The following is a 21,980-nucleotide window of genomic DNA, read 5'->3' as shown; positions in this document are numbered from 1 at the left end:
ACCTAGCATGCAAACATCAACAACAGTCCAAAATGACTAACATCACTAATTCCTCACCATGGGAATTAGCTACCACCATAAAGGCCACACTATGCATGCTAATTCACCTAGCAATGCAACATCCTCAACAACAATCCACAATTCAAGAATAGACATATGCTCACACTCTAAGCCATAAAACAGTCTATTCACAAATGCACACATAACTGATACATTCACAGGATCATGCATACCATCACACATCATCAGTATTTTATCACATAAGCATATCAGATCATGCCAAAGAACAACCACAATATTAGCACACTCTACTAATACCTATACTACTCAAAAACAACGGGAAATGATCCCTAATATATCATACATCAGCTGAATTACGTTACTCAGCTGAACATCTAAAAACTGCACAACAACAGCTCAGGAAAATCACAATCCTGTCCATACGCGTATTGCCTAGTCCCATACGCGTATGGCCCATCTCCTGACCAAATCCCATACGCGTAACACCATCTCATACGCGTATGCTACGCGTATCACTTCCCCATACGCGTACCAACAGAGACCAAACTACGTTCAAAACATCATCTTCCTCATCCATACGCGTATTGCCTAGTGTCATACGCGTACCAGACCATCTCATACGCGTATTGCCTAGTGCCATACGCGTATGACCAGAAACCAGATTTCCAGATCTGCTATGGTTTTCTCTGCTACGAGATCTCTCCAATTCAACCTTCCACAGTCCAATTTTTACACAACATTCAATCATATTGCCTAACACAGATCATACACCTTCGATTTCACAAATTCTAACCTTATTACATCTAATTCCTACGAATTCCTCTCAATCATAATCCAATTTCGTTCATCCAAAAGTTCACAATTTCATCATGCATCATTCAAATCAGGGACGAATCAATAGTCTATCACTACCCATTACATGTTATCCCATAATACCCATTAATCGACGATAAACCCCCCTTACCTGAGTTAATCCGGCAACCTTGCAGCTTCAAGCTCTTCCTCTCTTCCACCCTTGTTCTCTGGCTCTTTGCCCTTTTCCACTTTTCTGTCTCTTTTTCCTTTTCACGTGAAAATAACCCTTTTACTAAATGGGACCTTTTCTAAATTCCAACTTATATATTTTCCAATAATAATAATAATAATAATAATAATAATAATAATAATAATAATCCCAATAATAATCCAATTATTTAATTAAATTAATAAATATTATATTAATTTAAATTAAATAATTATCCTTAATTCATCGGGGTGTTACAGTGAACCCCGTTGAGCCTTAGCCATTTTATTCATCATAAACCCCCTGTTAACTATTAAGCATTATTCATCATAAACCCCCTGTTAACTTTTAATCATCCATTTCCTTTTGTGTCATAACTCGGTATGATTGTGTGAATTGCAAGATGTGCAATAAAACTAAGTTTGGGGTGGAAATCTGGAAAAGGCAAGTGCAGAAGATGAGATCATACAAAAAGAAAAATAGTATGTATTTTCTTTAAAAGAAAAAAAAAAGAAAAGAGAAAAATGCACTTGCCGAGACCTTAGATTCTAACAGATATAAAATGCTCGGAATTTGAGTAGAAAAAGAGTCAAAAGAGTGAAATTAACCCCCAGAGTATATGTGATGCACAGAAAAAAAAAAGAGAAAGAAAAATCACACAACATGACTACCGAGTTCAAAACCCTTTGTTATCCAATTTTTTTTGTTTATCCCACCGTACCCAAGCCCCGTTACAACCTAAAAAGACCTCAAAAAGTGTGTGGAATCTGCTGTGGTAGTGACATTAGAATGTATTCAAAGTTAAGAGTTTGGTATACTGTGCTGTGAGTGTACACACCTAACCCTGAGAGATATTGTGAGGGTGTGAAAATCTTGCAGGTGAAGAGGTTTCTGATGTGAAAATGTGGTAAACTGCCTGAATCGGAGAGACCTGAAACTCGATTGGAAAGGAAGAACACAAATGGTGAAAGACTAGGTTGCATTGTGGAAAACGAATTCGGGGGTGACCTTTGTTTGGACTCAATACATCACTTGAGGACAAGCAATGAGACAAGTTTGGGGTTGTGATCGGTCACTATTTCCATTGAATTCCCGCCGCTAATCCGACATATTTTCATCACCTTGGTAAGATTTATGTTTGTTTTTAGTTGCATTTGAGTCAATTAGCATGTTTTGTTGGTTTGGTATTGCATTGCATTCGATTACAAGTTTATGTCAAAAAGATCTCGTTTATGCTTCGTTTGGTAGTGTCATTGTTACAGGTTTAAAAGCAAGAATGGTGAAGTTCTGGACACTCTGAAGGACAAAAATATGAAAAAACAGCAGGTCAACACGGGCACCCGTGTGCCACAACACTGCCCGTGTTGTTGATCAAGCAGAGCAGAGAGGGAACAGAAAAACAGAGATCGACACGGGCACCCGTGTGCCACCACACGGCCGTGTTAATTAAAACAGTGCATTAACACGGGCACCCGTGTGTAGGGACACGGCCCGTGTTATTGCCACTGTAACTTATGCTGAAAATAATTAATGATGAAGAACAATACGACCACCCGTGTGCCACCACACGGCCGTGTTGATTAGACGCAGCTTGGAAAACCTAATTTTTGTTGTGTGAACCGATTCTGCTCATTAAGGGTAGTTTGGACCTTTAGCTTGAAAGAGAGTCATCTGAAGCTATAAGAAGGCTTGGAAGAGAAAGAAGAAGGGACCTTTTTGACAGACGAACGAAAGCATTGCGTTGAAGAAGATAGCGAATACGACGGATTTGAAGACGGCGAGATTCAAGGGTAGCAACCATTGAAGATCAAACTCTCCTAATTCTTTGTAATGTCTAATCTTTACTTTATGAGTTCTTTAAGTACTATGAGAGGCTAAACCCCCTGATGCTAGGGGGGTGGTCCTGATGTTATCGTATGCTATGAATTTGAACCAATGATTTCTTGATTACTATGTTACGTATTTCAATTCAATTGTGTGATGTTATTATGCTTTTGTATCAGACAAATACAAATTGATCTATGACTTCCAATAACAGGATTGTGATTGGTAGGGTTTTCACACAATTGAGTTTATGAATGTATCATCTAGGACTAGTAACTTTCGTAAATCACCGTAAACCTTGATATTTTGTATGATTAAAACCAAAGATTAATTGAATGGACATTTGAGTAAGAATTGGTAGTTTAATAGTTTCTTCCTTAAGGACTTAAGTAAGAACATTTTGAGGTTAGGTGATTGAATGTTTCATATGTATTAAGGAAATCGGGACTGAATTCATAAACGGTTAACTCAACCACTCAACCTAGCATCTTTTATCTTAATCAATTATTTTTACTATTTTTGTGTTTACTATTATAAATTCCAAAACAACCAAACCATTATCTTTTTGTTCTGGTAGAATCCAATTAAAATAAGTATTTTCTACGCAATCCTTAAGATCGATACTTGGAAATAAAACTCCTTATTACTACATCGGTAAAAATAGTACACTTGCTATTTTTCCGATCAGTGCCCCTTTCTTTTAAACTTTTATTAAAATCAATTCACTAATTTCTTTGAAATTTTTACCATAAACTACGGGGTTTTGATCCCTCATTATCATGTTGGTACGTAGGCATAAGACCGAAGGTCTTGTCAAACACAAAAATATAATAAATGAACTATTTTGTCATCCCCCCATTCCATTTTTATCAAACATCATTTTGACCAAAACACTTGCGCACAAAAAAGGGCTCCCTAGGACACTTTGGGTGCTAACACCTTACCTCTGTGTAACCAACCCCCTTACCTATAATCTTTGACTTTTTATTAGTTTTGATTTGAAAATTTCTTATCTTTGGGTTTTGTTCATACTTTTTCCCTTTTCCTTTGGAAACAATAAAAAGCGCGATGACGACTCTGGTTTTATTAACGTGAATTTCATCCATAGCTTGTTGGTCATGAATTTACCGCTATAGAAATTAAGTGGCGACTCTGCTGGGGACTAGTCCACAATGGGTTTATCCTACTTTTTTGTGTGCAATGTTTTCTTGATATTTGATGTTTGTTTGTTTATATATATATATTGATTGTGTGATACTATATCTGTTGTGCTTGGTGATCTCTATGTGGTGAGATAAGTTCTAACATGAACTTGAGTGCAACCTAAGATAGGAGGGTGGTATAGTCATGTTGACTTTGAAGGAGTAGTCCTGAAAGAGTTGACATGAGATCCCCCACTCAGTGGAGACCTCTTTGGAGTTACTGATGTCACACGAGTAAGTCGTGGATAGGCATTACTTTCTCTAATTTGGGAATCTGAGTAGTTGAGGACCGTAGAACATTTAACCCAACTTTGCCTATTTAGGACGTAGTGCGGAGGCTATTCAAGTGGAGACTTGATAATAGTTGTTACGCGATACTACATTCAAACGAGTTTCTCTTGAGAATAGTATGGGTTGATGAGTCAGTCATCCTAACCTATAGTATCCGATAAATGGGGTTAAGACTCTGGGAACTTTTTAGAACATGATCTACAAGTTTTTTATCCTTACTACACTCCTTTGGGACGGTTCTTAACCTGAATCTATGCTCGTGACTCATAATAAACCCTTTGATTATTGGTTGATCTGATCAGTCTCATCAATATCAATGGAACTTATGTGTTGATAAGATGAAAACCATAATCCACTAAAACGGATGATTGATCTTGATGATGACTTGATCCATACCTTGACCTTTGTTTGTGTTTTCCTTGTGTGTGTTGTTGAATTCATGCATACATACGTATCATGACATTCATCACAAAAAATAAATTTCAAGGAATCTAAGGTCTTTTTTGCAAATATTTTCAGACCATGGATTATGGATGAAGGAACACTAAGAAGTACAGTTTCAGATGTCCTAATTTGGAAGAGTTAAGGAAGTTGTCATCCTTCGTATTAGATTTGCTGGACTTCAAGCAACGTCATGGGAAGCTCTTGTTCGTATTATCTACTTATGTGGTTGAAGGACTTCTGAGTGTCTTGGTGCAGTTCTACGACCCTCTTTATTGGTGTTTCATTTTTCCTGATTATCAACTTGTGCCCACGTTAGAGGAGTATGCCCGTATCTAACAAGGTACCCTTCAGTGGATTACAGGAGATTCTTAGATCTCACGTTATAGCCGAAGCTCTTCATCTGAAGAAATCTGAGGTTGATGCTAATTTGGTGAAGAAATGAGGGATTCTAGGATTGACTTATGAGTTTCTCATTGGTAGAGCTACTATTTTTTTCAAGCCGGTAGCATTGATGCTTTTGAAGTTATCTTTGTATTACTCATCTATGGTCTAGCTTTATTTCCTAACATTGACGGTTTTGTTGATGTTAAAGCCATTAGAATCTTCTTGCTTGGGAATCCTATTCCGAATTTGTTGGGTGACATGTATTTCTCTTTACATTTGAGGAATTCTAAAGTTGGTGGAACTATTGTATGATGTGTTCCTCTTCTGTGCAAGTGGTTTATTTTGCACTTGGCTTAGACGCCTTCTTTCTTGGAGAATAAGCAATGTTTACGGTGGTCTCAGTGACTTATGTGTCTCACTAATGATGATATTGTTTGGTATGATTCTGCATTGGATAGCTTGGATCTTATTGACAGTTGCGGTGAGTTCTCCGACACGCCTCTCATTGGTACACAAGGAGGAATGAACTATAACCCTACTTTGGCCATTCGTCAACTTGGGTTCCCCTTGAGAGATAAACCTAATAACATTCAGTTAGAAGGTCTATTTTATCAGGAAAGGAAGATCCGAGCTTGGTCCACGCAATTGTATAGCTTTAGAAGCTTATACTATTTGGGTGAAGAAGAGGGCTTTGGAGCTCAAGATGTCGCACGCCTGCGAAAGGCCTATGTCTGTGGTTATGGTTGAGACAACAACTCTCCTTAACCAAGATGTAGAGGAGTGTTGAAAAGTATATCTTTGGCAAATATTTTTATATCGTATCCACAGAGATTGGTTGTTATTACCGCCGTTCTATAATCCAAGTTGTTATAAGTTTAGAAGTAACAGAGTTGTTTTGTTTGGAAAGTTATCTTTTTGAATAAATATCACTAAAAATAGTAAAATGGTTTTAATCAAATATAAAAGCTTGGAAAGATTGGAGTTCACTATTCCAAGTGCTTATGATTCCTTATGATAACTATATAGATTTAAGATTATTGATGATGTTCAAGTATCCTCTCAATGTCATTTATGTCTAAATGATATTGTGATAATCACTATATTGATCCTTAGACGATCTCTCCACCTAACTATCAATATAGCAATCTTTAATGATTGATACCAAAGAAGAGTAATGAATAAATCTATCTCTACAACTTATTCACTACTTGAAAATCTATTTTATGTCAAGACTCAAATAATTTCTTTCAACAACTACTCAAATCTGATTTTCAACTTAGGGCAAAAATAGCATTCAATACATCAACAATCTTTTATCATATATATATATATATATATATATATATATATATATATATATATATATATATATATATATATATATATATATATATATATATATATATATATATATATATAATATATATATATATATATATATATATATATATCAAATGGAATACATAAACAAATGAGAATAGCTACTACCTCCAATCTTGACAAAATGGGGTTTAGCTCCTCATCATCATTTTCAAAAGCAAAATGCAATGGAAGAAAACTCTGTTTTTCTCCCTTCAAAATATCAAAGTCTCAATGTGTGAATGTGTTAGAATGAATATCACTTTCTATTCTGATTTTCTAAAAGGGTTGACATTTCCTAAAATGATCATTTCTCATCTAAGGCAGAAAAGCTCCCCCAAGGAAGACACCAAAATGGAAAAACCAGTTGGTCATGAAAAACAGCACCCTTGGCCCAAAAGCAGCTTGCTGGATTCGCAACCTTCGCGGCGCGAACTGAAGCTATCTCAGCTTCCTTGCTTTGCAAGCTTCATCCAAAGTCTTCCAAGTGGTATTCTTTCAAAATTGGGCCTCCAAATTGCATTCAACACCTCTTCCATATTATGATGTTGCATTCCAAAAGCTCTCTTATCCAAAAATTCTACAAAACTAACAAATATGTGAAATAACTATTCAAAACAAAATAAATTAAACCTAATTGAATTTATACATAATAGTGAGAATAAAAGTGTGTAATTACATCAAAACTTGGTAAAAGGGACCAATAAAATGATATCAAAAGTAGTACTAATTGGTCCCTAACAACTCTCCCCAACTTAGCATTTTGTTTGTCCCTAAACAAAAGTGTTCACCCTCACAACCAAAGCAATGACACAAAAGGTCGAAGCAAGGATTTACCAAGGACATTCAAATGGTTCAAAAGTGTTTGGCACTTTTTCAATTCACCTATCTCAATTCTAGACAAAACATGAATAAGAGAAATGGTTGAGTGCAAAAATCATTCCAAGGAATTCAAAGCCATATATGTCAGAATTGAATCAAACTTACACACACATCATAACAATGATGAATAACATGAAGGGTTACTTTCACTCATCCAAGCAATTAAATCAACAACAACTCAAATCATGCGGTTATCACAACAAATATCAAATCATGTGAAAAATGAGAATCAAGAGGTCTTTTAAAGGTTGTAATGTGGCTTAGGTTACAAGAAAGGATATGATTAAGAGAATTCAACAAAGTTGCCTATTCTAAGGGAGCATTCCCAAACATTCAACTCTACACAATTTCCCTTTCTTTGATCCCTATATTTTTATTTTTCTTTTTCTTTTCAAATCCACACAACCATGAGCATTTTCTTTCTTTTCTTTTTCTTTGCTCTATGGTTTCAAGGGTGATTTCTTTTTCTTGTTTCTTTTCATATTTTCACCCTTTCATAAAAACTCACTTTTCCAAGTTTCTAATCACATCTTTTTATTTTACTCTCCCTAACTTTAGATTCCAAAACCAAGTTTATTCACTAATGCTCCCTACTTAGATATAAGCAAAAGGCAGAATTTGCAAACAACTCGGTTTGAGGGTTCAATTGATACGAAAGAAATTAGGATTCATTTATTCCAAAAAATTTCAATTGATTTACAATTATCAATCAAATGAATCCTAAAATAAGCTCAAAGGGGTTTACTAAGGATTACTCCTCACAAGGTTAGTTGATTCAAACTTTTTGATCAAGTGGTTTTTCTCAACAAATAATGCATTAGACTGTATTATCTGACCAGATTGCCTAACTAAGGCATTTAACCAGAACTCTGTTACGAGATTAGTGTAGATGGGTCCATGAAGCATGTCAAAGTAACCTTTTAACTTTTGTGTGAAAATAGTTTTCATTAGATCAAAATCTGTCTTTCAACTCATTGAAATCAACAAACTTTTCATTGATAACGAACAAAAGATTTTCATCTCTGTTGAAAGTTTTTGTAGACATTTTTTGAACAAAAAGAAAAGACCTTTAAACTAGATTTGAAGAAACAAAGATATGGAAATGAAATGAGACCTAAATAGTGTATAAATAAATTGGAAAAGAGGAAGTGAAACAATCAGAGAAGCACAAACGCCTCCTTAAAAATCCAAAAGATACGTTACGTTTTGAATAGGGATGATCATTACTATTCTAGTGATATGATTCCAAGGTGCGATTTGATAAACTGATAATTATGTTTGTGTTAAAGTAATTCAAACTCTTTTGTAAGATAATTGCAATCTAAACAATTGCAATTGGTTTTTCATATCTTCAACGCAAAGGAAAATCAGCTTGATGTATATTGCACATCAAATATTTGATAAATTATTTTAGTCAATTTTTATTTCCTAGTTCATTTGAAATTGATTACAAAGTGTTAATTTTTCAAATGTTATTTTAGAAAACATATTGATTTATTTCTCATCATTGTTTTACGTTTTGTTACGCTTATACACATATTCTTCCGATAACGGTTTCGGATAGATGAGTGTCAATCTGAAATCGCTTTCGATTATATTTTAATCGAAAAAAATTTAATTAACGATCTATTCACTCTCTCTAGATCGTTGTCCTCATCTAACACTCGTTACGTTTTAAAAAGATAGATATTTTAATTATTAATTTATATATTACTTTCAATATATTAATAAAGTTAATTTAATAAAATAATATTTTATAAAAATATTATATTATTATATCATAACACACGAGTGTCAGTACTATATATATATATATATATATATATATATATATATATATATATATATATATATATATATATATATATATATATATATATATATATATATATATATATATATATATATATATATATATATATATATATATATATATATATATATATATATATATATATATATATATATATATTCTCTATGTAGCTTATCTCATTGATGTAATCAACATTACATTATCATATTAAAATTTTAGGCAAGTATCAACTAGTCAAAATACCAATAACATCCATTTCCATTCAAGTAGTATTGAAGAGAGTTATCTAAAAGCAGAAGCAAATGATGTAAGGTATTCAATTGGATGAAATTGAAACACCAATACAAAATTATAAAGACAAAGGTAGTGAAAAGGAAAGACGTCGAAATTGTTTTTTGTCCATATATGTGAGTGAGTCTAACGTGCCAAACATGACAAGTTGGTTGAGCTTGAAGACACGTAATTGTGTATATCCAAAATCATGTTTAATAACCTATATTTAAATAGTTGAATATCAATTTATTTTACTTGATGATTTCTGTTAAAGTATCCTCTGCACTTGGAGATGGAACCCTTAGAATGGATTAGTCTATATAAACTTATAAAAAAACATATAAAATATAAGATTTACATCTTAAAATTAGAGTTAAAAATTTATAGGAGTTTCTTTTTTCAGTCTTAAAAGGTGGCTACCCATTAGGTTTAATTTATATGAACTACGAATAATTGTTTGGACAACATAACTAATTTTTTTTAAAATGATATATTTATGTGATTTAAAAACCATATATTAAGTTTGTCACACTCTACTAAATTTATCACTTCTATTATATTTAAATATTTTAAATTAAGTATTATATATTAATATAGTTAAATAAACATTTTATTATCTTATGATTCACTTTATAATTTTTTATTCTATTCATGTTATATTAGATATTTGTGTATAAATTTTAAACAAATTAAAATTTGTATTATATAAAAAACATGTTAAATTATTTTTAAAATATAATATACCTCCATTTTAAAATCACTATTGTTTAAGATTTTTTCACATAGAGTAAGAAATGCAAGGATAGTAATAATTAAAGAATATGATTGGAATAATAATAATAATTTTTATATTAAAAAATAAGAATAACAATCATTTTGAAATAAATTTTATTTTGTTAAAATAAAATGATAATCACTTTATTTATTAAAACAATTTAAAAATGGAGAGAGTAGTATTGAAAATTGTATATATTTATAGTAATATATTTTATACAGATTATTTTATTTTTTTTATAAAAATAATAAATAAATGACTTGTATATAATTTGTCTACGATATTTTAAATAATATATTTGAGAGTTTCTTAATGCACCCTATATATTACTTATGCACCACGTAAAAAATATTAAAATATTTTCAAATATTGAAGATGTATTTCTGGACACTAATACACAAAAAAACCCAGGGCATTATAGGTGACGTCATGTTAGTTGATTTTTTTTTAAGTCGGAGATGCATCTTTTTGAAATATTTTTGTAGACGCATCTCCGAAACATATGTGCAACAAAATTAGAAGGAGAAACTAGAAACTTGTATTTTGATAAAATAAACTTACCATTCATAACATAAAATAAACATTACATAAGTGATTTCAACATAAAATAAAATACTATATTTTACTATCTAGTTGGACGCTTCACATCTTTACAATATTTTTGACCGATCTTAAAATCGTCGCTTCCAACCCGAGCGGAACTTTTGTTTGAAATTGAAAAACATATATTCCAAATAACTCTTACATCTGCACCCGTCTTGAGCTCAAAGTTGTTAAACTCAATCTTCCATTCATTGTCAATTGACGGTGAACGGTACTTGAACTTGACAATTTTTTTATTGTCTCTGTAAGGTAGAAGATAGTTGACTTCATATTTCAGATCTGCAAAAGAGGTGTACTCATTGAGTTTAAACTTTCGGCCCGGTGTCGCGCTGGAGAAGGAGACATTTGTGATATACGAGATGATGTTTATTTGTGACATTTGAGACATTTTTCTGTTTGTGTGAAATAAAAAATAAGGGCACCTTAATTTATAGAAGTTGTAGACAAATGTGGACCTCTATATCTCCGGTTCGACACCCTATTATCTTGTTCCAAAGATACATCTCTGGAACCTATCTTTAGGCAGAATGAACCGGGAAGAAAATAGAACCTAAATGATGATTATGTTTGGAAAATGAACAAATGTTTTGGAAAAGATTATAAATGTATTAAAATATTAAGAAATTGTATATATTATACTTCATTAATATTGAGACACAATTTTATACATTGATTTGTCTGGCTAAATAGAAAATTAAGACAAATTGAAAGATTTGTCGCTAGCTAAATCTATGGGTGGTATCCTCTTTGGCTTTTGTGCATTTGATTCTTTTTCAATGTTGCTTAAATTCGCGAACTCTTGCATCCTTTCCATGAAATGTTTCAGGAAAGTCTCATTCTTTGTTGTTGAATGAGTTGTCCTTTCCAGTGATGTAAGTGGTATAGGACATCCCGGTTTCAAATAAACTTGAACAAAGTACCGTGATTTTGAAACTCACCCGATACACATAATATGATCATTTGGATTTTGAGATGGACGGTGCGCAGTGGGAAAAAGGTTTTTGAAAAATCGTATTGTGTAAGATCAATATACACTGTATCATACACATATGCTATGAGGGACCTATTTCAGGGAATCACATCCATGTTTCTTCTGGTGATGGTCTACTAAAGCAAGAAACAAGAGACTCATAAATTGCGTCAAAATTTTCTTTCTTTCTGTAAAACTGTGTGTATGATATTTTATGAGCCTTTAACTCATGGATAAGTTAATGATAGACAAGTTTGTGATTATATTCTCCTTTACCGAGTAAAGTCGAAACAGCTCGATAATCACAATTACCGTCACCCTTAACATTGACGATCTGCTTGATGTATTTGTGCATGAAAACTGGTATCTTGTCAATGAATGGAATCTTTGGTGGAGGCGACGAAGGAGATGGTTTTCTAATGTGAGCTCCTTTGAAATTTTCACTTGGTGTAGGCTTGAGCTTCTTCAGAGCACCTTTTGTTTTTATCGGCTAAGGGGGTGGTTTCAAGTCGGTGGTTTTCGGATAAGCAATCTTCCTCAATTGGTCTTTGATGTGGAGTTTTATACTATCGCTGAATTTCAAAAATCTCTCTCGTATCAATTCCTATTCGGTCAAGATACCATCACCATCAAAACTAAGCCTCTTCCAATGAGTGCAAACCTCATCCATTCTATGGGCCTACCAAGTTTCACTTTCTTTGCAATAACACAAGCACACAAGAGACCATATGTCTTCACAATGATGCACTCACACTTTGCGCTATCGGAACCTATATTATCAGCTCGTTTAGCTTCGCGAAAAATATAATTCAAACCCACTCGAGATATGTTGCCGACCAACTGAGATTAAAGATGGTTGTCTTTAAATATGTGTTTCAAAACTGTGATGCTCCGACCAAATGTTATATATATCTCATTATGCTGGTTATGAATCATTTGGTTAACGGAGTCCCAATCTCTACACAAACCGCCCTTACTATTTCCCAACCAATTCTTCAATTTAGCACGGGAAGACTCAACTCGGTTAGTTATTGTATTTCTAAGGTGTCTAACCTGATCAGTCAAAGCACAAACAATTTTCTCCCTCACCTGGTCAAGAATTGTGCTTTCAACATATTTCAACAAATCATGATATTTTTCACACACTTTCTTGAAATGCATAACATAATCAACATATAAATCTTTAATGGAAGAATTTACTATGCCATTCCATGCATCCATTACATTTTCCACAATCACACCCGTCTTCACAATTTTTCCATCTTTAGACTTTATCTGTTTCGTCCCTATCACAGTTTAACCCGACTTATCACATTCTTTGTTATGTGATACCTACAAAGTAATGCATAAGAAGTAGGAAATATCTTTGCAACCGAATTCATCAAGACGGTATCACGGTAAGTAACAACCACTTCAGGCATCTCTTCTTGGTCCTTCAACATTGCCTGACACACCTGTAAGGACCAAGTAACATTCTCGTCTTTTTCGCTCTCTAGAAATGAAAACCCGACATAATAGGTCTTCTCAGTAGAGATAAAACCAACTATCTCCAATAATGGAAGTCTGTAATTTTTTGTCTTGTATGTTGAATCAATTATGAGCATAGTAGGAAACGTGTTGAACAACTTTATGGAATCATGATAAGTCCAAAACATATCTCTAACAGTTACTCCATCCTCGCACGTTCGGTACCTAGACACATAACTGTTATCATCCATCAGTTTTAAGAGTTGGTGCATTTCAGCTTTATCCTCCCCTAACGCCTTGTTAGTTTGGTACCGAGTAATGTACACTTGTTTGATATTTGAGATATTTTCTGCTCTTTTACGTTTCAAAGTTGCAAATATATTTTTTGGTTGAACCAAATTCAATGTCATATCCGCAACATATTCCTTCTCTTCCGGCATGAGGCGACACACAATTGGATGACCGACTAACTTTTCGCACAAGTCATGGTTATGTAAACCATATATGACATTAAATCTCCATTTCTTGTTTGCCAACATATAACCACACAACTTAACGGGACACCCACATTTTCTTGAACCGATGACATTTCGTTTAAAATTCCGGAGAAGAGGTATATATTTCTCACTTCTTTCGCATATCATTGTCACAAATACACATCTTCTATCTGAATCAATATCTAACCTTCTGATTACCACACCAAATCCCAGTCTAGAGGCATCCATATGAATCCAGTAAAGCATGTGATCATGATATTCAAACTCTTGCTCATTTTTAATTTGGTTGCCAACATCCACCGCCTTCACAATAACACCTTTGGCATCCTAAAACACAAGATGTTTGGGAAAAACATCGGGGTGCACCATATCTAATGAAAACAATTACAACAAAACACTCAATAAGTGAAAATTTTGTAAACAAAGCTAAAAAAACGAACACCCACAAGTATCAGAAATACATCTCCGGACGAGTTGATATAGAATTCAAAGATGTATCTCCAAAATAAACGCATATTTTTCATACTGAAAACAAGATTACTGTGAGCAATGAGACTTGAAATAAATGATCTTTACCCGGAATTCCTTCTTTTGCTCCCTTTGACGTGATAAAATACAAGATTGAATATTTGGAAGGAAAATGCGGATCGAGAATGGAAGGGCAATGTAAGGGTTTGGAGTGGAAAATAAGTATGATTGTGTGATCATGCAGTTCAGTGTTTTATCAAATTATCCGAAGATGTATCTCCAGAAAAATCAGGCATGCAAAAGGTCACAGACATTTCAAAATCCTGCCTCAATCCTCCGAAGATGAGTCTCCGAAATATCCAGTGGGCAACTCAATTGACAATATATTTGTTGAGAACACCCGAAGATGCATCTCCAAAATATTTTATAGTATTAATCTAGAGTGACACTTATTTGATGCGTCCTGACGTTGATGTATAGTACGTCCGAAGATGCATATCCAAAATCTGAGGAGCAAATTCGATTTTCATAGAGTATTTTTCAACATCATATGGTGCCATAAAAAATTTCCATATATCTTGAGTTTATATATCATATTATAACATAACTTTTCTGGACCGATTTAAAAAGTTGAAATTTATTAGAAGTGACTAGTTTAAAATTGAGGAGTCATGTTTAACCACTATATTTAAAAAATTATAATATTAATAAAAGCTTAATGATTATACACTAAAAATGTAAAATAGTTTTAATTATTATTAAAAAAAAATCCATCACTTAACTATGTCATAATACTAACTTGAAAATTACAGTTTAATTAGGATAAATTAATGCATATCTTATTTTAATATTAATAAAACCTTAAATGATCAAATTATTTAATCAATAATATAATATCCAACAATACAAGAGGTCATTGGCATTGACATGACCACGAGTATACGCAATTCTAATTATTTGTTTGCCACCACCCATATATTTCAAGGCTACAAAAAATCTAGCTAGAGCTTCAAAAATGAAAATAAAAATCCTCTTTCATCAACAAATATTTTTATTTTCATTTTCGCAATAAAGTAGTAACTTACAATTATCAATGGCTACCGTGGCAATACAACCATGTTCTTCATGGACGCGTGGTTCAATTCCCATTACAAAACCCATCCAACGACGTCGTTTCAGAGCCAGACCAAAACTCACGCGCCTCAAACTCGTAGCTGCTGTCGTGGAAGCAACGCCTTCAACCACCGTACCTTCCATCAGAAACGGAACCAACCCTGTCCTGACGCTTCCTTTCAACCGTGCCGATGATCTGCAAGCTGAAGCCAGAGCCATGGGCCGTGCCGTTAATGCTACTCTCTATAGCCCTGAACTCCTGGCCTCCAAATATGGGTCCCAACCTATCAAGGTTTTTGTTTTTACCGTTTTTTGATTACCCTTTTGGAAGTTCTTTCTTGGGTAGGGTTGAATTTTCTCGAGCATGTACTTCAAAATTTACAGCTAGTTTTCCTTTTGTATAGGTGGTTCAGAGGGCTCTTGAGATTGTGAGTTCTTTGGGTTCATTTGGGTTGAAACTGTTTTTGGAGCAGAAGAATGGGATGCTTGAAAAGAATAAAAGGGCTCGTGCTACTGAGTTGAAGACCATATTCACGCAATTAGGACCAACTTTTGTGAAGTTGGGTCAAGGATTGTCCACTAGGCCTGATATATGTCCACCTGAATATTTGGAGGAACTCTCTGAGCTTCAGGTGTTGCCTTCTCTTCACTTTCCCTCATTTTTCCAGTTGCATTTATTGTTCCATTTGTTGCTTACTTGCAAGGTTTTAAATAACTGTCGCCGCTGGGTTGCGTTAATGTCGCGTAAAGGCTTTCGCGATTTTGGTATGATCGGTTCAGGTGTTGTGACACTTATTGCGGTTGTTGCGGTGTGAATTAACCGCAGTTTGTTCTTTATCATCAAAACAGTGAATAACAGTATCAATATCGGCACCTTCCGATACTGTGTTTGTCGCGGCCGTCTTCGCGGTAACGGATCATTATTTAAAACTTTGCTTACTTGCTTAGAACATAATAGAATAGGACTTGGTGTTCTGTTTTGGCGCACTTTGAAAATGTGGTATGCTTTTGTTCCTTGGACTAGGGCTAGAAATGAGTAGAATTGGTTTAGCTCAAAGCTCGATGTAATTTGGTTTAGTTTGAAACTCGACTCGATGTAATTTGGTTTAGTTTGAAACTCGACTCGATGTAATTTGGTTTAGTTCGAAACTCGAAAGTGTTATCAAATGGCGGTGCCGTGGCCGCTATGCTAGATATACATGGCGGTTTTTGGGCTCTCCGTACTGATAAATATAGGCTGATATTGCGGGTTTTTCCGCCATAATCCGCTATGAAGGCGGCCTGTATGGCGGGATTTTGGCTCTCCGCCATGGACTACCATCTGCCATCAACAACACTGAAACTCGAGTTGATGTAATTTGGTTTAGTTCGAAACTTGACTCGATGTAATTTGGTTTAGTTCGAAACTCCTCGGCTTGAGTTTGTAAGGGCCGTTTTTTCAGCTGGAACAAGCAATTCTGTTCAGTTCAACAGCTTGACTCATTTGGTTTATGAAACAAATTCAACTTGATATTGTTGTATTGAGTGTTAAACTATTTTTGATTAGGTTCGGTTCATTTTCAGCCTCATAGAACAATTAGTATCCATTATAGGAGGACTACAGAATAGTCCAAACAAGTCTTGGTCTAGAATTATCAATTTTTTTAATTGGTATTGATGTATAATAAATTATAAAAAGGGTTCTTTATATCATGGGGCTATACATTACTTTATATCATGGGGCTATACATTACATATCCTCCATTTTATTTTGTTTTGTGCACCTGCCGGCTGCCAAGTAGAGCTTATTGAAATGCAGTCTGAAGTAAGCTAAGTGTGTGATTGGTTTGTAGTTGAAAAAACTGATATTTTGTCCTAAGTTATCTGAAGAGTGTGTCAAACATACATTTGTGTACAAACGGTTGTTCGCAACCACAAGCCAAACATACCGTTGTGTTTGAATTGAAGTTTCAACTAGTGTTTGTGCAAGAATGGAAATTTGATGTTTTGTTGAAGTTAATTTCATCAACATATTTTAAAACTGTTTCATCAATTACAATTACTAAGTGGGAATCTTGATTGGTTTAGTGGCTGATTTCAATATGCAGCATAGCATGCGCTTCTTAGCTGCTTCATCTATGTATAATATATGGATTTTTCTCATACCTGAAAATAGTTGATGGAATCCAGTGAAAGTTTATTAACTTATGTAGTGTTTGATGTTATGTAGCCCTTATTTATATTTTATGCATAAGAGTCTTATATGAATTGGTAAGAAAAACAAAGATGTGTTTGAAAGAAGTGAAAACTTGGACAACCTTGATAATTTCCGTACTTTGACAGGATGGTTTGCCTACATTTCCGGACGACGAGGCCTTTGCATGCATTGAAAGGGAATTAGGAGTATCCCTTGACTCTATTTTTTCTTCTATATCACCATCACCAATAGCCGCAGCTAGTTTGGGTCAAGTTTATAAGGCTAGGTTGAAGTACTCGGGTAAACTTGTGGCTATCAAGGTGCAACGTCCTAGCATTGAGGAAGCTATAGGATTGGACTTCTACTTAATTAGAGGTCTTGGGTTTTTCATAAATAAATATGTAGATATAATCACCACCGATGTTGTTGCTCTTATTGATGAATTTGCACGGAGAGTTTTTCAAGAGCTCAACTATGTGCAGGTAATTAGTTCTTCACTCAATACCATACTTTGTATTTTTGTATATTTTTTTTCCCTTTTGCGTAATTGTTTTTGTTCAAGAAAAAGCTATAAAACACCCAGTTATTTTTGTAAGATTGAGAGGGTGTAGCAAGATCGTGAAACATAAGATCGCAACAAAAATCATAAGATCCTACTAAAATGAAAAAAATAGTACTATATATTTAAAGCATTTTTACATGATATATTTTAGCAGGCAAGTGTATTAGTGGGAAAGTGACTCTTTTTCACATTCTTTAGACACGTATGAGTGGGTTTTTATACTTTATTACTATCACATGAAAAATTTGTTAAACATTAGGGACATATTTGGTCAATTACTAGGTTTATCATAAACCAATTATTTAAAACAAAGTCTACAAGTGAGTTGTTTATTCTCTAAACCCTAAGTCTAAAAATTCATCATTTCAAAAGGCATGCATTCACCGCCGCCGACCCGTAATTGTTGTGCCTCTGGATCTTGTCATCCTTCTCAGCTTTTGATGGCGGTGGTTGGAAAATGGCCGATCATGGCTGAAACTGGCAAACATTGCACAAAATCAATGATTTTACATTTTTTTTTTCCCAATTTGGCTATAACACACGATTTTACTTCAGATCGAGATTGTAGGGGTCGAGTGAGATTGTAAAATCTTAAGATTTTAAGATGTAGATCGAGATCTTGACAATCATGGCTGATACTATCCATGAGGTGTTAACTTTGTTGTAAGAGCATGTTCTTATAATCTCAAAGAAAATAATTCAAAATCTCCTCGAGGACATTTGTAAAATCGCCTTTAGTGTTATTTTAGTTTTCGTGTGGGGTGATATGTTTCGTATATGTTGACCATGAAACTACAATTTGTAAACTATATAAGATTCTTTTTTAGGATTGAATGTAAATTTTGACAGGTTACTGCAGGAGGGACAAAATGCAAGAAGGTTCAAAAAATTGTATGCCGACAGACCAGATATTTGTGTTCCTGATATTTTCTGGGATTATACAAGTGCTAAAGTACTGGCGATGGATTGGGTTGAAGGAGTCAAACTAAGTGAGCAAGAAGCTATTGAGAGACAAGGATTGAATGTCTTGGATCTTGTGAACACAGGCATACAATGCAGCCTCAGACAACTACTTGAGTATGGATATTTCCATGCAGATCCACATCCTGGGAACCTTTTAGCAACGCCTGATGGGAGACTTGCTTTTCTCGACTTCGGAATGATGAGTGAGACACCGGAAGACGCACGATCTGCTATAATTGGTCATGTTGTTCACTTGGTTAACCGAGATTACGAAGCTATGGCTCGTGACTACTATGCTCTTGATTTCCTTTCACCGGATGTCGATGTTTCTCCAATTGTGCCAGCACTTAGAGACTTTTTTGATGACGCACTTAATTATACCGTGAGTGAACTTAACTTCAAGACATTAGTGGATGGTCTTGGGAATGTTCTGTATCAATTTCCGTTTAATGGTGAGATTATACCATGCTATATACTTTCTAACTGTTCCTACTCTCTGCTATAGGTTGCATAGTCTGATGTTTAAATTTCTTTTTTGTCCTCTTCCGTTGGCAGTCCCAGCTTACTATGCTTTGATATTGAGGTCTCTCACTGTTTTAGAAGGTTTAGCACTTAATGCCGATCCCAACTTCAAGGTGCTTGCAGCTTCATACCCGTATTTTGCTAAGCGGCTTTTAACAGATCCAAATCCATATCTGAGAGATGCTCTTATTGAGTTGCTTTTCAAAGATGAGAAGTTTAGGTATGTATTTCACTGGTATCTTAAATCCATACTAGATAACCCTGTTTCTGTTTGGTTAAACAACTTAACTAAGTGCTTATAACATAAATGCTAATTATCTATGCGCTTATGTATACTCTATTTCTTCAACAAAAGATGAAAAAAAAATAGAACTGTTTTCATAAGCTATCTTAAGGAGTTTCTATAATCGTTCCCAAATAGTTTCACACGTGTTTATGCCAGTAGATAAGCTCAAATAATTCATTCCGAACAGTCATGTATATATTTTGAATTCGTGATACAAAATAATTTTGAGAAAGTGTACTTGAACATTCATTGATGTGTTCCAGTGCAGGTGGAGTAGACTCGAAGACTTGCTAATCCAAGGCAGAATGGACAGTGATTTCTCTGCTAAAGAGGCCCTACAACCTGTTGTAAAGGTACTATTGAGTCCCGACGGTGAAGTTATCAGGACTCTTGTTATCAAAGAGGCTGTTCGCGTATCAGAAGCTTTTACTCTCAGTTCAATTTCTGATACATACAAGTCAGTTCCCGATTTTATGAGGACTCTAGTTTTCAATGGCAATGCAAATAGTCCCCTTATGATGTCAGAATCCGAAATGCAAAGCATGATAGAACTCAGGAATCAAGTAGTCAGGATTTGGGGACTTCTTCAATCCTCTAATGATTTCGATCCAGCTCTTTTGTTGCCTATATTCCAGGTAAGATCCACTGTTTTATACATTAATGATCTCATATTTATTTCGATGCTTGATATAAGATTAATGACCTTTGCTTCAAACATTTTTCTTCTAAATTTCATACTTGTCCTCGATTGAAATACTATAAAGTGGATGTTTGTACGTGGTAACAGATCCTTCAGCAACCTGAGGTACGCAGACTCGGGGGAGGTGTTATGGATGGAATCACGCAACGTTTCCTAGCACGCTTTCTGCAGCAAGTACTTCGAGTTCCAGCAACAGCTTCTGCATAGAATTTGTGTCTTTCTCAACAGACAATAGGTGTCTAGCTAAGGTAAGCATATTATTGTTTGATTAAGTTGCTTTCTTTGGATGGTGTAATGGACTGTATATATGACATGCATCAACAGATAATAATATAATGTAAAGGCAATTCTCTTGCACACTCTGATGTTTCTTCTTTCTTATTATGCATTCTGTTTCTGTTATTTGGGATATAACTTCAGATATTGGATGTTTTTGTTAGGAGGGAAGGGTAACAAGTAACCAATTATAGCTTAAATTACATAAATACTACACAACCCATATGGTATTATTTTTCTCTGTTTTTATATGATTAGAGTTGCGTAAATGGACCGGATATCGGCCCAGCTCGTTTAACTCGTAGTCCGAATGGGTTTTGGATATTTTTCTATTTAAATTTGATCATTGCTAGTAAACATTTATTCGGATTTTAAAATCTTGACACACTTTAAGACAATTGAAAATCAGGTAGACTCTTCAGAATTCAAACAGTAATGATTTATGCATAACCTGTGTTAAATCCATACACTCATATTTATTGATGATTTTTATTTATATTAAAAAAAAGTTTTGTTGCTTATATAAACTGGAGAGAGTATATATATCTAAAACCTTACTACCGTTATATATAGAGCAGTCAATTTAGGGGGCTGGGGTCTAACTTTTAAGGCCCCTAAAATATAGGGGGTCCAAAATTCTAAAAATAAATGAACCCCAAAATATATAGGCCCCCTAAACTAAAGGTCCATAAAATTCAATTAAAGCCTTAAGGCCCCATCACTTTTTAAAGTTGACTTTTTAAAGAAAAAAAATTGATTTTTTTTTAAAGAAAAAATTATTTTATTATTTTATTTTCATAAAAATTATTCTTTTCAAAAAATATCAACTTTTTTATTTTAGGAAAAATTTGATTTTGTTTCAAATAAAATTAAATTTTTTTATTTAAAAAAATCGATTTAGTTTTTTTGGAAAAAATCAATTTTTTTATTTTAGAAAAAACTTTGACTTTTTTTTTCTATTTCCAAAAAAAGTCAGTTTTTTTATTTTCGAAAAAATTCGGTTTTTTTTCAAAAAAAAATCGACTTCTTTTATATATAAAAAAAATTAAAATTTTTTTTCAAAAAAAATCAAATATTTTACTTTCAGGAAAAATCGACTTTTTTCT

The 21,980-nt window shown here is 33.9% G+C and overlaps 2 protein-coding genes across 2 annotated transcripts; one reads left to right on the top strand and one right to left on the bottom strand.

Annotated features, from left to right (window-relative positions):
• Positions 1-10,896: 10,896 nt before the first annotated feature.
• Positions 10,897-14,036, bottom strand: LOC127131472 (protein FAR1-RELATED SEQUENCE 6-like). The gene is made up of 4 exons (XM_051060392.1): positions 13,181-14,036; positions 12,898-13,130; positions 12,597-12,684; positions 10,897-11,153 (listed from the first exon to the last, which is right to left on the bottom strand). The coding sequence occupies exons 1-4, from the start codon at positions 14,034-14,036 to the stop codon at positions 10,897-10,899; spliced, it is 1,434 nt and encodes a 477-aa protein (XP_050916349.1).
• A 1,166-nt stretch (positions 14,037-15,202) lies between these two features.
• Positions 15,203-20,957, top strand: LOC127127967 (protein ACTIVITY OF BC1 COMPLEX KINASE 3, chloroplastic). The gene is made up of 7 exons (XM_051057226.1): positions 15,203-15,681; positions 15,794-16,021; positions 17,712-18,047; positions 18,987-19,542; positions 19,646-19,832; positions 20,167-20,533; positions 20,686-20,957. Exons 1-7 carry the CDS (start codon positions 15,370-15,372, stop codon positions 20,803-20,805), a joined length of 2,106 nt encoding a protein of 701 aa, XP_050913183.1. The 5' UTR covers positions 15,203-15,369; the 3' UTR covers positions 20,806-20,957.
• The last annotated feature ends 1,023 nt before the right edge of the window (positions 20,958-21,980 follow it).

Source organism: Lathyrus oleraceus, chromosome 3 (genome assembly GCF_024323335.1).
Source record: "Lathyrus oleraceus cultivar Zhongwan6 chromosome 3, CAAS_Psat_ZW6_1.0, whole genome shotgun sequence".
NCBI lineage: Eukaryota > Viridiplantae > Streptophyta > Magnoliopsida > Fabales > Fabaceae > Lathyrus > Lathyrus oleraceus.
This window is presented reverse-complemented; position numbering and strand designations above follow the sequence as displayed.